This window comes from Stegostoma tigrinum, chromosome 3 (assembly GCF_030684315.1).
Source record: "Stegostoma tigrinum isolate sSteTig4 chromosome 3, sSteTig4.hap1, whole genome shotgun sequence".
Lineage (NCBI taxonomy): Eukaryota > Metazoa > Chordata > Chondrichthyes > Orectolobiformes > Stegostomatidae > Stegostoma > Stegostoma tigrinum.
Window position 1 is genome coordinate 28530795 of NC_081356.1, and position 16946 is coordinate 28547740.

The following is a 16946-nucleotide window of genomic DNA, read 5'->3' on the forward strand; positions in this document are numbered from 1 at the left end:
CTCCCTCCACCATCCTAGCAACTTCATTAATGGCCTTCTCTCCAACACAAGGTGAGAAGTGGGAATGTTAGCTGTAATTGCACAATGTTCAGCTCCATTCATTATACTTTAAACAGATCATGTCCAAATGCAGAAAGGCCTGGTCAAAAACCAATCATGAACTACAAATGACAAGTAACATTTGTGCCATACGAGTACGAGGGAATGTGCATCTTTAACAGGAGGGAATCTAATCATCGCCCCATGACATTCAGTGGCACTATCATTGTGTAACGCCCCACGATCAATATGCTGGGGGCGTTACAATTGATCAGAAACTGAACTGGACTAGCTATATATATGTACGGTGGTTACAACAGTTGGTCAGAAGCAGGGTATTCTGTGGTGGGTAACTCACCTCTTAACACATTTCTCAAAGCCTGTCCACCAACTACACAATACAAGCCAGGACTGTGATAGAATATGTCCCATTTGCCTGGATGAGGGCAGCTCCAACAATATTCACGAAGCTTAACAACATCCAGGACAAAGCAACCCACTTGATTGGCAGCACGTCTGCCACCTTCAACATTCCTTCCATTTACAATTGAAGAACTACACTGTGTATCATCTACAAGATGCACTGCAGTAATTCACCAAGAATCCTTTGACTGCACCTTCCTAACCTGCAACCTCTACCACCTAAGAGCAACAAAGGCATAAGATACATGAGAATACCACCACCTGGAAGTACCCTTCCAAACCGCACAGTATCTTGATTTGAAATATATAGCCATTTCTTAATTGTCAATGGTTCAAAATCCTACCAGTTCTTTCCGAACAACACGATAGGTGTAGCTATGCCACATGGACTGCAGCAGCTCAAGAAGCTAGCTGACCTCCACCTTCACAAGGGCAATTAGGGATAAGTAATAAATGTAGCCAACAAAGCTCACATCATTGCTGCTGTGCTCTTTTTTATCTAGCTCTTCTCATGTCAGAGTAGCTACAATATACCACAGTAATAGGCCCAAACCCAGGACCCTGGTCAAGGAAATTTGTCTGGCCAAGTCTGGGCAAGGAAGACAGTTTGACCACTGAAGGGTGAAGGGGTGGGAATGTTTACTGCACTCTCCTCCACACTTCCTGATGAATGGAGGATTCTGCCCCATCTCTGGACATTGTGCACATCTTCTTTATGAGAAAGGTTATAATGGCATTGGAAATAGCCCAGGAAAGATTCACTGAATTAATTCCTGTGGTGAGAAGGTCATGTTATGAGAAAAGGTGGGCAGGTTGGCTCTTTATCCATGGAAATTTCGAAGAATGAGAGATGATTCTGGCAGTGGACATGGACATTGAGAAAAAGCTTTCCCTTGTGGGAGAGAGTAGAACTAAGTTGAAAAAAAAACACAGGGAATTATTCATTTAAGATAGGGATAAATGTCTGTAGAATTCTCTTCCCCAGAGTGCAGTGGAAGCTGTGTCAGTGAATATTTTTATGGCTAAGTTAGACCGATTCCTAAATGACAGAGCATTGACAGGAAAATACACCTAGGCCACAAGCAAATGAGCCATTATCATGTCAAATGATGGAGCAGGCTTGTAAGGGTGAATGGCGTATTTTGCACTTTATCTAGAGATAGTAGGAACTGCAGATGGGAGAATCTGAGATAACAAGGTGTAGGGCTGGATGAACACAGCAGGCCAAGCAGCATCAGAGCAGCTGGAAGGCTGATGTTTCAGGCCTAGACCCTTTTTCAGAAAGAAGGGTCTAGGCCTGAAATGTCAGCCTTCCTGCTCCTCCTGGTTCAGGTCTGGACCCTTCTTCAGAAAAAAATACAAATTACTGAAGAAGGGTCCACACCTGAAACATCAGCTTTCCTGCTCCTCTGATGCTGCTGGGCCTGCTGTGTTCATCCAGCACTACATCTTCTCCAGCATCTGCAGTTCCTGCTATCTCTGTCACTTTAGTGTGACAGGGCCAGATTTTACTGGAGGCTTGGAGAAAAGGGGAAAGGATTTGGTCACCCCTTTAGAAGTAAATTTGGTTCCAACACCCTGACTTTTTAAAAGCCTGTGGTCCAGTAACGACACACAGGAGATCCATTCTTCAGCGAGCCGGAAGTCCTGTCCTTCCAGCGCTGCCAGTTGATCTAATTGGCTGCCAGGACTCAGTACTGGGCACGGCTAGAACAGCAAGTACTATCGCAAAGAACAGCAGGGACAATGGAGTTAGGTAGCTCAGAAGTTTTTTGCAGGAATGGTGGAGGAGGGAAGGGTTGACAGTAATGGTGAGGTGTGTTGTGGTGCTTCTTGCTTGACGCCCTTCCCATTTCTGCATGTTCAAAAATGTACTTTAAAATATGACCTTTGCAATCTAGCCCAGCTGCAACTGTCAAGCATTTAATAGATTTTAGGCATTTTGAGGTTCTTACCTGGGCAGTAAATGCTCTTAATAAGCTTAAAGAGAGGCAGCCTTGTGGACAACTTACTTACCCCCCATATTATGAGAAAGGGGTCAGGAAAAACCATCAGACACACCAACTCTGCCAAAAATATGGCTGCATATGGCTGTTAAATCCAATTCAATGTTTTAATTTGGCTATTAGGCCTGCTATATAGCACTTTATCAGGTGTCTCCTGAAAGCCAATATATATAACACCAATTCTCGCTCTGTTACCTTAACAAAATAAAAACTCAAATCAAGTCAGCAAATCACTTTTGACAAATCTACGCTGGCTTTCATTTATTAGCTCATCTTTTCCCAGGTGATGAATAATTCTATGTAGATTTAAATAGGTTAATTTGAACACACTCAAAATGTACTGGCCTGGACGGTTAAAATGAGACCCATTATCCAGAGAAGTCTCTGCACTGTTGGCATTATTCAAACTGACGTAAAATTGCTGTGTTTAACCCGCTCCCTCTTTTGGAAAAGGTTTGTAAACCGACAATCCTCCACTGCTCTGGTACCTGGTCCATGTCTAGCCAGAATGGGAAGATTGTGGTTATAGCTTCTGCAACTTCTACCTTTACATCTCAGCAATCTAGAATGCATCCTATTCAACTGGGTGACTTAATTATATTTTACACAATTCAGTTCTGGTGATGTTAGGGCACTTCTTAATTGCAGGTGGGACATAAACCATAAACTCAGAGTTTCTGGCAGAGAGGTAGTGACACGACTTCTGCACAAAAACAGCCTTGCTTGATTTTTTTTACTTCACCTTGCATCTATTATCAGTGAAATTTTTCTGTGGCTTTTCCCTTTGTCCTGATTTTGGCAGTGTTCTTCTCCTCAGTCATGACAATGCAAACATATTCCTTCAGTTCCATGTCGTGCTTTCTCTCCTCATACCCTATAGCATTATGCCGAGAATCAAACATGCATGTCTATTTTATCACAATGCAGTCGGGCACGACTGGTCCTCAGTTTCACTCCTGATTCAACGACCCGTCTCGATGTGGAATGTATCACTGGCTCTCAAATAATTTGGCAGCAAACAACAGCAACATGAAAGTGGGCCTGACAGATAGAATCTGATGTCTTTTAACAAGCAAAAATTGGCAGCACTCTGAAAGCACTGATAAAAGTTTTCTGAGTGTTTAATAAACGAGGCTTTGTCATCTTATGTCATTGAGAGCCGAAAGAAATTGCCTTCGAAATCAGCATTCCCAAGAAAACTCCAAACTTTGACTCCCACCTCCCTTTCCCAGCTCTCGCGCTCTCTTTCTCCCTTGACAATGACAAAACTGTTCTCGGCTCGGCTGTTCTCGCCTTTTATCCACCAACTATAATGGTCAGCTGCAAAAACTATGCCTCTATGCAAATAATCAGTGGAGTTTCTGAGGAGAGGGGCTCGTGACGACAGATCATCAAACAGGCAACCTTTGTCACTCTTTGAATGTGCAGTAACCACAGAAAGACAGTGGGGTGCTATCTATGCTTCACTCTGCTAACAGTGTTTTTATTTTAACAACCGCCGAGCTGCTTCTATTCGGGTAGGTGTATCCCGCCAATCTGGAAATCATTTACTATTTTTTCCTTGCACTCTCTCCGCCCCGTGGGATATCTCTGCTGCTAAAATCTGACAGAAGCAAAGCAGCTCGCCTCTCTCCCTTCTCTCGTCCCATCCCATCTCCTTGCAGGACACCAAGCTGCTGAACTGCTGAATGACACTGAGTTTAAGGGAAGTTTGAATTACAACACTGGATGACAACTTTGGATTTTAACCATACGCCATGACGCCTCTCATATTTTTAATTCTACACGGTAAATGCCCACTAAAGTATTTCTATATTAACATACAGTCCACTAAGAGATTGCATTCTGAACCTGTAAAAAGTAACAGTTTGGAATCTGCAAGGTGAGGCTAGTTTTTGAAAAAATAAGCATTTTGAATTTGTTGCATTTTTAACTTTGTTTATTCTTGTCCCTTGTATCTTGTACATGTGTATATTTGCGTGTGTGTTTGTGTGTGGTCCATAAAGTCGTACAGTTTGGCAGTGCCGATATTTTGGGAGGTAACGGTTCGTGCGATTTTGAGGACGGCACGTGTGGCTACGAGTCAGATCCCAATAATGATCCGTGGATCGTGAATTTACAAGGTAGGCAAATAATCCGCTGATATGATAGCGCCGGTCGATTATATTCGAGAGCAAACTCTGCAGCAGATGCTCAGCTAAGCAATACACAAGGAGTGAAACAACTATTGAGTGGAATGCTAGACAATCCAGCGTTCTCGCTCTCAACCCCCTTAAACAGCAGCAGTTCAGGCACGACATTTGAAGTGCTTGTAGTTTTGCAACGCATTAACGGTTCAGGTTCTTGTGCACTTTCCAAAGCGCCCTCTGGCAGATGCAAAGATGTTTTGTGCGTGAGTGTAGCTGGAGCAGGTCGTTTTTGGACACCGAATGACATCGATTGAACACTCCAAGAGCCACCCCTATGACCTGTGATGGAGATAGGGACGGGTCAGATTTTTTTAAAAGGCGTATTAGATCTTACAGGCTTATCATGCTCAGGTTGTCCTTTGCGTGCATTTTAAATTTAGATATTAACATGGAATCACACTTAGCTTTGAACTCGTTACTATGGGTTTCTGCATTTGTGGAGCACAGGTGGGCTGTGATATAAGGGAGCATTTTCCTATCGACAAGTTTACAGCAGTGAAGTGCTAGATGATGCATATATCTTACAGTTCAGGTTCTAGTTTGATACGCAAGTGCAATTCCAATCTCAAGATCTTCCAATCATTGTCACAAACCACTTTATTCCGCATTAGCTGCGTACTCCAGACATGTATGCTTCCCCAGATGAGGTCTGCAATACAGGCTTTTCTGCTCCTCTGATGCTGCTTGACTGCTGTGTTCATCCAGCTCTACACCTTGTTATCACAAATAAATCATGCTAACTCTCCCAACACAAATGTGGAATGTTGTGTTGGTTAGAACCATAGATGACTCAGCAGAAAAGGAAGCCATCAGTCCATAGAACCTGTACTTACTCCCTGAAAGAACTATCAATTAGACTCAATCCCTTGCTCTTTTCCCATATCCCTGCTTTATTTTCCTTTTTCAAGGATATATCCAATTAAATTTTGAAAAGTTAGTGTTGCATCTCCTTTGGCAGTGCATTCCAGATCGTAATTCGTTGCATTATACAAACTCTATTCTATTTAGTCCTTTACTAATGTCTTTGCCTTAAGTCCTTTGGTTAATTGTCTTTCTGGTGCTGTTTTTCTAGTTTATTGTATCAAAACTCAATAACTCTGCATACATCCATGAAATCTCCACTTAATCTTCTCTGCTGCAAGGAGCTAGTCTCTATTGAACCTTAAACATCTCAAGTGAAACATACGAATTCAATGAGTTAAAACTGCCTGATCACAGGGTGGGGTGACTTTTGTGAAATATTCCTGGAACATGCAGATAACATTTCTAATAATTCTTTTATTACATTTGGAAGTTCTGTGCTTTTGTAAGTTGTCATAAGTGATAAATGAGCACCACATGCTGGAATGCACAATGGTTTGAAACACTGATGGACTGAACCATCTGTCCACAGCTCTGGTGAATGGGATGACATTCAATTAGATATCATATTTGATATCTAATTGCAGTTTGTTGCTGAAGGAAAATGAAGGTGGAGCAGAATAGTGCATATTTAGGGAGAGAAAGTCCTGTGTTAAAATAGTACCTTCCATAAATCCAGGACATTCCAGGGTGCTTTCCAATCAAAAGTAATTTTTGTTGAAGGGTGGTCACTGTTACAATATAGGAAGTGCAGCAGCCACTTCAGGTGTGAAAACCTCACAATCAACTTTGAGGTAAATTAACTGTTTCTCTTTTTAAAAAAACTGAAGGAAAGATGCTGTACATCAGAAGCATAAAACAGAAATTGCGGGAAGAGCTCAGTAGGTCTGGCAGCAGCTGTGAAGAGAAATTAGAGTTAATGTTTTGGGACCCTGGTGACCATTCCTCAGAATTGTTTCTGTTTCTCCTGTTAGTTTGGGATAAATAATGATCTGGCCTGAAGAGTGGCCAGACTGACATATTTACTTTGTAGCAGACAGTTTAGCAATTATATAACAAACAAGGTCTCTCATAATTAATAACATTTGATGATTAACCTTTTTGAGAAGCTGATGTAAAACGAACCACCCAACTATACATACCACATACCCTAAGATGCTCCCATGAGTAAACCAGTCAGTTAAACAGATGTGAATCCCAACCTGGGAAAATGGGGAATTTAATAATTCTATTAATTCAATCGAATTTGGATTAAATAGTATCAGTACTGGTAATAAAACTGAACTGTTTCACTGATATCCATTAAGGGAAGAAACCTACTGTTCTTACTTGGTCTCACCTGTGTGATTCCAGATCACAGCAAAATGGGTGGCTCTTAACTGCCCACTGAAATAGCCTGGCATACCACTTGGTCGTTTTGAAGGAAGTGGCTCACGACCCATTTCTCAAGGACAAGTGGGATACGTATTAAATGCTATCAGAGATAATGGGAACTGCAGATGCTGGAGATTCCAAGATAATAAAATGTGAGGCTGGATGAACACAGCAGGCCAAGCAGCATCTCAGGAGCACAAAAGCTGACGTTTCGGGCCTAGACCCTTCATCAGAGAGGGGGATGGGGGGAGGGAACTGGAATAAATAGGGAGAGAGGGGGAGGCGGACCGAAGATGGAGAGCAAAGAAGATAGGTGGAGAGGGTGTAGGTGGGGAGGTAGGGAGGGGATAGGTCAGTCCAGGGAAGACGGACAGGTCAAGGAGGTGGGATGAGGTTAGTAGGTAGCTGGGGGTGCGGCTGGGGGTGGGAGGAAGGGATGGGTGAGAGGAAGAACCGGTTAGGGAGGCAGAGACAGGTTGGACTGGTTTTGGGATGCAGTGGGTGGGGGGGAAAGAGCTGGGCTGGTTGTGTGGTGCAGTGGGGGGAGGGGATGAACTGGGCTGGTTTAGGGATGCAGTGGGGGAAGGGGAGATTTTGAAACTGGTGAAGTCCACATTGATACCATATGGCTGCAGGGTTCCCAGGCGGAATATGAGTTGCTGTTCCTGCAACCTTCGGGTGGCATCGCCTCCTGCACTGCCACAATGACATCATGGGCCTCCTGCACTGCCACAATGATGCCACCCGAAGGTTGCAGGAACAGCAACTCATATTCCGCCTGGGAACCCTGCAGCCATATGGTATCAATGTGGACTTCACCAGTTTCAAAATCTCCCCTTCCCCCACTGCATCCCTAAACCAGCCCAGTTCATCCCCTCCCCCCACTGCACCACACAACCAGCCCAGCTCTTCCCCCCCACCCACTGCATCCCAAAACCAGTCCAACCTGTCTCTGCCTCCCTAACCGGTTCTTCCTCTCACCCATCCCTTCCTCCCACCCCCAGCCGCACCCCCAGCTACCTACTAACCTCATCCCACCTCCTTGACCTGTCCGTCTTCCCTGGACTGACCTATCCCCTCCCTACCTCCCCACCTACACCCTCTCCACCTATCTTCTTTGCTCTCCATCTTCGGTCCGCCTCCCCCTCTCTCCCTATTTATTCCAGTTCCCTCCCCCCATCCCCCTCTCTGATGAAGGGTCTAGGCCCGAAACGTCAGCTTTTGTGCTCCTGAGATGCTGCTTGGCCTGCTGTGTTCATCCAGCCTCACATTTTATTATCTACGTATTAAATGCTGTCTGGTCTTGCCAAAGATGTCCACATCCTATGAATTTTTGAAAACAGAGCAGGGACAAATGTGGTTATATATGTATATATATACAAATAGGATATATAAAACATTACATTGGATGGAAGCGCTTTGTAAATTCTTTTTGTTTATTCATTCATGGGATGTGGGTGTCTTTGGCTAGCCCCTCAGTGCTGTTGGGAAGGAAATTCCAGGATTGTGATCCAGAAGCGGTGAGGAACAGTGATGTATTTCCAAGTCAGGACAATGCATAATTTGGAGCAGTTGAAACTTGAACCCAGGCCTCCTGGGTCACAGTTAGTGACACTGTCAGTGCACTACAAGAGCCACTAGGCTGATAAGATAGATAGCATCATGTATTTTAATTACAGCCAGCTATTTTAATTCTGTAATCTTTAATATCCTTATTTAAGTGAAATTCCATCAATCTCTTTTTCAGTTGAACTACAGCCTCAGTAGGCTTAGGAGTGGGTGGAATTTCCACATTTCCATTACCTTTGTGTGAGGAAGTTATTACTGATATCACCTGTGAATGATGTGATAACGATGCCTTGCTTCGCTCTCTTCCCCCAGTCCCCTAACAACAACAACTGGAAATACTTACTGTCCTATTTAAATAACCACAAGTAATCTTTCATACTGACAGGAATACACCCTAGTAAGCCCCTTGTGATATCGTGACTCTGTTCCTATCTCACGTCGAGAGGCCTGGGTTCAAGTCCCATCTACTCTAGAGGATGTGTCATTATATCTCCAGACAGTTTGTTTAAGAAAAGCATCGATGCCAAGTTTATGCAGCTGTGTTCATATTTTAACTGCTGTAGCACTGATACTGTACTGGTGAATCTGTGCTTCACTTTCACCATGGACAATATATCTTCCCCTAGCCATGATTGCCAGGACTGAACACAATACTTGAAATATTCTGAGCTCTGTACTGTTGTAACATAATTCTTACCACTGTTGGATTGCAGCCCTGTTGAGATGATGATCATTAGCACCTTTTCATTGTCTTTGTACTTATCCATTAATTTTTGGTGATTTCTGTATTTAGATTCCCAATCTCTCTGAATTTTCACAATTTATAACTTCTCACCATTTAGAATGTACTCTTACTCATTCTTAGGAGTATTTTCATGAACTATAAATTGTTGTAAGCATTTGAAATTTTGCATTGTTTGTCTCGCCAATAGGTTCAGGAACATAATTCTCTTTGCAGTAATAATTAAGTTCTGTGCTACTAGGCAAGTGTTAGAGATTCTTCATTTCATCTGTCAAAAGTTTGAAGTGAGATTTACCAAAAAACATGTTGATAGAAATTTGGATTTTGATGATCAGTTTTGACATGAGATGATGATGAGTTATGCTAGTTTGTGGAAGGAAACCGCCTAGATTTCTCAGCCTCTAAGCCATGCTTTCATTACATCCAGAATTCTAATCCAATATTCTCTAACCAAACTTCCCATCTTTTATAAATTACAATTCATCCTAACCCGCACTAAATCCTGTTTGCCAATCAACATCAACTGTCGCCTTAGCTTCAAATACTTCAAATTTAAACTTCTCCCACTTGTTTTCAAATCTGTTAATGGACCCTCCCCCACGTTTCACTCCACCCTGACCCACTCAGTCATCTGCTATCTTTGCAAACTTGTATTCCCCTATAACTCTGACAATTCTGTACTCTTGCAGTTCTCCCCTCTTCCTCTTCCCTGGTTTTAATCATTCTGCCTATGTTCTCTGGGCTTTAAGCTCTAAAATTTTCTCCCTATACCTTTGCACACCTTTGGTGCCTCCATAAGACCCTCATTAAATGTTACTTCTTTACTCAAGTTTTTGGTTACCTGGCCTAATATTTCCTCAGTGTCAAATTATGTCTGTGAAGTACCTTGGGATGTTTTCCTACATTGATAAGTTATACAAATTTCAGAGCTGCCAGGATAGATTCGACTAAGAGTGTTAAGGAGATAAAATGGGGTTAGTGTGCCCTTTTCTTTCAAAATGACTCCAATTAAAACACATTCTGAATCACTTTGTTGGTTAATGTCTTCAGGCAATTAGGAAGAGAGTGGGCTGCATTTGTCACCTGCCAGTGAATCACATTGGTGGGAAGCCATTGGCTCATTCTCACACATCATCATTCAACCAGAAATGATTGCAACATCCAACTGTAAATGCTGCCAGGATTTTCATCTCCACCATTCCAATAGTTTGAGGCAATTTGATTGAGGTTTTTCAGAACTTCAGAAGGAATGACTAGGATTAAATGGAAAAATAACAACTTCCCCTTTTTGCAAAAGTTTAGAAGTGGACAAAATCTTCATATCAGGGCCAGCTCAATCAGGAGAGCAGATGGGAAACACTTCACATAAATAGAAGTTCAGTAGATGTTCATTCAATTAACAATTTTAAACCAGGATTGATAGATTGTTGCAAAACAAGGTTTTGAAGGGACATCTAACTAAGGCAGGTAGATGGAATAGAGTGTAGACAGAGATTAGATTAACCTTTTAACTTGATGGGTTATGAGGGGTTGGTAAATCCTGTGTGTGGTCTACATAGGCCACATCCAGGCCAACAGCTGCTAGAAGAGTTGAGTAGTTGAGATGCTTGGAGGTTTCTCTGCATTCCTTAGCATCTCGACTTTGTCTCAGCGTGCTTCTAATGAAGTATTTGTGTGTTTAGGGTCTTCTTGATAAACCTTGTCCATTTTGGTCAGTCTTGACCCTCAAGGACATTCAGCAGGAGGTGGTGATATTAAGTGTTCGCAGTGTACTCTTGGGAGTCTTCAACCATGACTGAGTTAGTGTAGTTACTTAGAAGTCTGTTATATGAACATGCACTTCTCTAGTTTTGACTGATAAATGACTCAATGCTGGGCATGTTGACTTGGGAGAGGCTGCTGCGGTTGGACCCTTTTATTGCCACTGGCTTTTCAGTCAGATCTTACTAAATTGAAAAGTAAGTTAGCTCAATTGTCTGGAAGGCTGTTTTTGTGATGCAGAGCGATATTGAATTCTTGTTCCAGGGGCTTTATGGACAGGGATCTTGAATGTGGTTGTACATGTATAAGGAGTAATTACCAAAGCAAATGGCCTATCAGGCTTCATAAATTGAGGAATTGAGTACAAACATAGGGAAATTATATAGAATCTTTGTAACGCTCTATTTGCCCCACACTTTAGGAAGGATATGATGGTCCTTAATAGTATGCAGAGGAAATTCAGCAGAACAGTTCACTTCCTTTTGAGGGATCTTAGCTACAAGGTTAGATTGGAGAAACTGGAATTCTTCTCCTTGGAGACAGAGGTTGAGGGGAGATTTGCTCGATGTGTACTCAATTATGAAAGGTTTAGATCAGGTAGACGAAAAAAAGCTGTTCTCATCAGCTGATGGCACAGTGACTAGGGGATATATATTTTAGGCAAGGGAGTAAGAGGGTGGTTGTAAGGAAGAACTGTTTTTACAAATGCAGGAAGTGGTAATGAAGTGAATTTTGCTACCCACAAGAATGCTCAAAGCAGAGATGATGGATCATTTCAGAAAAAAATGTGTGGGTTCTTAAGGGAAATAAACTCGCTGGCCTATGGAAAATGAACAGAGGAAGTGAGATTGACTGGACTGCATCCTAGGCAGCTGTCATGGATTGGATGGGCCACATGACTTCATTCTGTACAACTCTATAACAGCATCATTATTGTGGCTATACATTTAAAAATGCAAGACTCTCAAATTTCATTGATTGAGAAGGTGAAAGAAGGAAAATCAATTTTTCCATTTTAATCAAACAGTCCAGTATCTAGACACTTGGACTTATTATTCCAACAAATTATTCAGTCTGTCTTTAAAGTGCACTGGCTTGCAGATATACATTGGTCAGTTCAGCTGTGCTGATGAGGAATTCCCTAACTGTGTAACAGAAATACTCTCTGAAGCCTTTTTTAATGATATTGTTTGATCAGTTATTCTGGGGAAGTACCACTCATCAATTTTCAGCAAGGAAACTGATCCACCTGACTAAACTGGTGTTTATGTTACACAAGCTTTCTCAGTAGATCCTTCTCTTCTTTTCTCATAATGTGCATATCTAGCTTCTTCTCAAATACATCTATGATATTCTCCTCGACATTTAATTATGACAGCTAGTTCCACGTTCTCATGACTGTTTGGGTCAGGAAGGATTAATCACTATCCCATCCATTTGCTTTTTCAGTGGATATGGATGTTGTTGTAAAGGTTGGCTTTTATTGCCCAAACCTAGCTGCTGATCAGGAGGTAGTGGTGAGCTTTCTTCTAGGCAATTTTCAGAGGGCAGTTAGCAGCCATAAAATAGCCTCGCAAACAAGTCTCGCCTACAAGCAATCAAGATGGACAATAAATGCTGGTTTTGTCAGTGATGCCAACATCACTCAAATCAAAAATATATAAACAAGATTTTAGTTGAGTGGTAAAGAGAAATGTAATGTTGGCTCCTGAGTGTGATTTTTTTATTCAGGTGCGGGCATTGCTGGCTGGCCAGCATTTATTGCCCATTCCAATTTTCTCTTGAGAAGCTGTTGGTGAGTTGCCTTCTTGAACCGTTGCAATCCATATGCTGAGGGAATTCCAGGATTTTGACTCAGTGACAGTGAAGGAATGAAGATATATTTCCAAGTCAGAATGCTGAGTGGCTTGGAGGAGAACTTCAGGTGATGGTGTTCCTGTGTATCTGCTGCCTTTGTCCTTCGATATGCAAGTGATTATAGGTTTGAAAGGTACTGTTTAAGGATCTTTGTTGTATTTCTTGTATCTGGTAGATAGTACATCCTACTCCTACTGAGCATTGGGGGTGGAGAGAGTGAATGCTTGGTGCTGTGATGCCAGTCAAGTGGGTTGCTTTGTCCTGGATGGTGTCAAGCTTCTTGAGTGTTGTTGGAGCCAGACCCACCCAACCAACTGGAGAGCATTCCATCACATTCCTGACTTGTGTTTTGTAGATGGTGAACAGACTTTGGGAAGTCAGGAAATGATTTACTTATCGCAGTATTCCTAACCTCTGATCTGTTCTTGTAGCCACTGTGTTTATATGGGAATCCAGTAGAGTTTGTGGCCAGTGGTAACCCTCCAGGATGTTGGTAGTGGGGATTCAGAGATAATAACATTATTGAATGTCAAGGGGCAGTAGCTAGATTGTCCCTTATTGGACATTATTGTTGCATGGCATTTATATGGTGCGAATATCAGTTGTACCTTGTCAGCCCAAACCTGGATGTTGTCCAGATCTTGTAACATTTGAAAATGGACTGCTTGAGACCTGGGGAGTCACAAATGATGTTGAACATTGTGCAATCATTGATAAACATTCCCATTACGACATTATGGGGAGGGAAGATCATTAATGAAGCAGCTGAAGGTGGTTGTGACGAGGACATCATCCGGAGGAACTCCTGCAGAGATGTCCTGGAGCTGAAATGACTGATCCCCAACAACCACAACCATTTTCCTAGGTGCCAGGTATGACTCCTATCAATGGAGAGTTTGCCCCCGATATGCATTGATTTCCATTTTGCTAGGGCTGCATGGTGCCACATTCAGTTGAATGCAGCCTTGATGACAAGGGCTGTCAGTCTCGCCTCACCTCTGGAGTTGAGCTCTTTTGTCTATGTTTGAACCAAGGCTGTAATCAGGTCTAGAGCTGAGTTGTCCTGGTGGAACCCAAACTGGGTTTCAGTGAACAGGTTATTGTTGATCAAGTACTGTTGATGGCACCTTCCATCACTTTACTGATGACTGAAAGTAGACTGATGAGGTGGTAATTGGCTGGGTTGGATTTTTCCTGCTTTTTTGTGTAACAACAAATCTAGGCAATTTCCACTTAGTCAGGTAGATGCCAGTGTTATAATTATACTGGAACAGCTTGGCTAGGGGAGTGGCAACTTCTGAAGAACAACGTTTCAGTCCTATTGCTGGAACATTGTCAGGACCCAAAGCCTTTGCAGTATCCAGTATCTCTTAACTGTTTTTCTTGATATGTGTGGAGTGAATCAAGTTGGCTGAATATTATCATCATGGGGGCCACTGGACGAGGCCAAGATGGATCATACACTGGGCACTTCTGGCTGAAGATTGATGCGAATGCTTCGGCCTTATCTTTTGCATTGATAAACTCGGCTACTCCATCATTGAGGATGGGAATATTTGTGGAGCCTTCTCCTCCAGTCAGTTTGTTTAATTGTTCACCACCATTCACAACTAGATGTGGCAGGACTACAGAGCTTAGATCTGCTTTGTTGCCTGTGGGATACTTAGCTCTTGTATTGGACCAGACCAAACCCCCTTCAAATATATTAAAGCGATAGCCTAGACCCCAATTTTTATCTTATTAAAAGGTAAGTGTAAGGTGCTATGTTTCAGGTGTAATTCGATTGGTTAAGAAAAATGTACTTTATTCTTAAACGAAAACAGAAATTGCTTGAAAATCTCAGCAGGTCCGGAAGCATCCAATAGAGATGAATTAGAGTTTGTTTCAGATCCAGTGACCCTTCTTCAGAATGGAAGAACTGTTCAGAACTGTTCAGATGAAGGGTCACTGGACTTGAAACACTAGCTGATTCCTTCCCACAGGTGCTGCCAGACCTATTGAGATTTTCCAGTTATTTTTGCTTTTGTTTCAGTTTTCCAGTTCTTTCAGTTCCCACTTTATTTTTACCCTACTGTTAAAATACGAACAAAAGAAAGAAGAATTTGTACAACTCTAACTCCATTGAAAAAGTAACAGAATAATAGATTATTTAACTACTAACTGCACCGTTTTCCAAAATAGTAACAAGCCATAAACACACCCTTTGCAATGGCAAATTCAGTAAATCAGATTGTTTCACATTCTCGTAACAGAAAGAACCCAAGCTTTTAGCTGTAGCAAAGACAAAAAGAGAACGTAGCAGCTTCCACAATCAGCTTCAAAGCCCCAACAACTACTGAAAATTAAACTAAAACCCTTGTTCTGTGTGAGTCTGACTCCACCCATTCAGGCTGCTTCTATTGTTCCAACTTTAAAAAAAAACCTAAGGCCTCACAAGCTGTTTACTTCATTGGGTTCAAATAGACAGCTCAGTGCCTGCATTTTAAAACCTCTCTTCAGAAAAAAAAACAAAATTATGCCCCTTGAAGCCATAGCAGCATCACACTCTGTCAATCACTTGCTGCTTATGCTGTTTGTCATGCAAATAGTCCTGTTTGTTGGCTTCACCAGGTTGACACCTCATTTTCAGGTATGGCTGGTGCTGCTCCTGACATGCCCTTCTGCACTCTCCATTAAACTGGTAGTGGATGAGTGGTGGATATGCTGGGTCATGAGACTGCAGTTTGTGCTGGAGTACAATTCTGTTGCTGTTAATAGCCCACAGCGCCTCATAGATGCACAGACCGGTTGCTAGATCTGTACAAAGTCTGTCCCATTTAGCACGGTGATAATGCCACACAACATGATGAAAGTTATTCTCAATTGTGAAAGCAGGACTTTGTCTCCACAAGTACTGTGTGGTGGTCACTCTTATCAATACTGTCATGGACAGCTGAATCTTCAGTTGGAAGTTTAGTATAGATGAGGTCAAGTGTGTGTTTCCCTCTTGTTGGTTCCCTCATGACCTGCTGCAGACTTCGTATAATAGCTATGTCCTTTAGGACGTGACCAACTTGATCAATAGTGGTGCTGCCGAGTCGCTCCTGTTGGGATATATTGAAATCTCTTGCCACCCTTGTCACCTTCGGTGCTTCCTCCAACTGTTGTTCAACATGATGAGTACTGATTCATTAGCCAAGGGATGTGGTAATCAGCAGGAGGTTTCCTTGTCCATGTTTAACATGAAGCCATGAGACTTCATATGGTCTGGAGTCGATTTTGAGGACTCCCAGGGCAATTCCCTTCCGACTGTACACCACTGTGTTGCCACCTCTGTTGGGTGCATCCTGTCAGTGTGACAGGACATGATGGTGTCTGGGATGTTGTCTCAAAGGTATGATTTCATGGTGGGATTTGAACTTGGGCCCCCAGAACTAGCTGAGTGTCTGGATTAACAGTCTAGTGATAATACCACTTGACTCACACTCTAGTAATCCAGATAGAGATATAGAATTAAAAAGGTGAAAATGATTCCAATCAGCACTTCATTAACTGTAACTGTGGACTTAATTTATCTGAAAGAGCATATTGTTTTAATTGTAAACTTAGAAATGCACTTGTTTCAGTTAACAACTAAATATGATTGGAATGGGAGGGAACTCTGAGCCAAGAGGGGAGCTATAGTAGGGTGGTAGTGACAGTTATTTATAGAGCAGCAGCTGCTCCATTATATTGGCAATGGTTGTTGTCTCGTTTAACATTGCCCAGGATCCGCAAGTGTTTTTCTTTCAGTCTCTCCTGAGCAGCAACAAGCCAAAGCTAAAACACTCTCACACAACTGATCTCGTTCCAAGAATGTAGGAGTAACAGAGTGACTGCAGTGAGAAAATACACAGCTAGGCAGGCAGACTGAGCTAGTGTGCTGGGCAGAAACATACTTTTAACTTGCTCTGATCCGCAGGAAGGGGGTCAGGCTTGGATCGGTCATTTGTTTCATCCCCTCAGCCTATTTGACTGCTCTGTGGATTTCAGAGCTGACAACACTCTACATTTGACATACATGTGAGAAGCTTGACACCATCGAGGACAATGCAGAATTATTGATCAGCACCTCATCCCTTACCTTAACCATGCACTTCCTTAAGC

General features: G+C 42.4%; 1 protein-coding gene across 4 annotated transcripts in view; it reads left to right on the forward strand.

Moving 5' to 3' along the window:
* Positions 1-3716: 3716 nt before the first annotated feature.
* mamdc2a (MAM domain containing 2a) overlaps positions 3717-16946 on the forward strand; it is a 117376-nt gene continuing 104146 nt past the window's right edge. Inside the window, exons 1-3 of one of the 4 annotated variants that reach the window (XM_048528312.2) lie at positions 3719-3985; positions 4133-4256; positions 4475-4591. In XM_048528312.2, the coding sequence (XP_048384269.1) occupies positions 4226-4256; positions 4475-4591 (148 nt within the window). In that variant the 5' untranslated portion in view covers positions 3719-3985; positions 4133-4225. Of the gene's footprint in view, positions 4257-4474; positions 4592-16946 lie in introns of all 4 variants that reach the window. The other 3 variants (XM_048528314.2, XM_059644060.1, XM_048528313.2) reach the window with 3 other exon arrangements.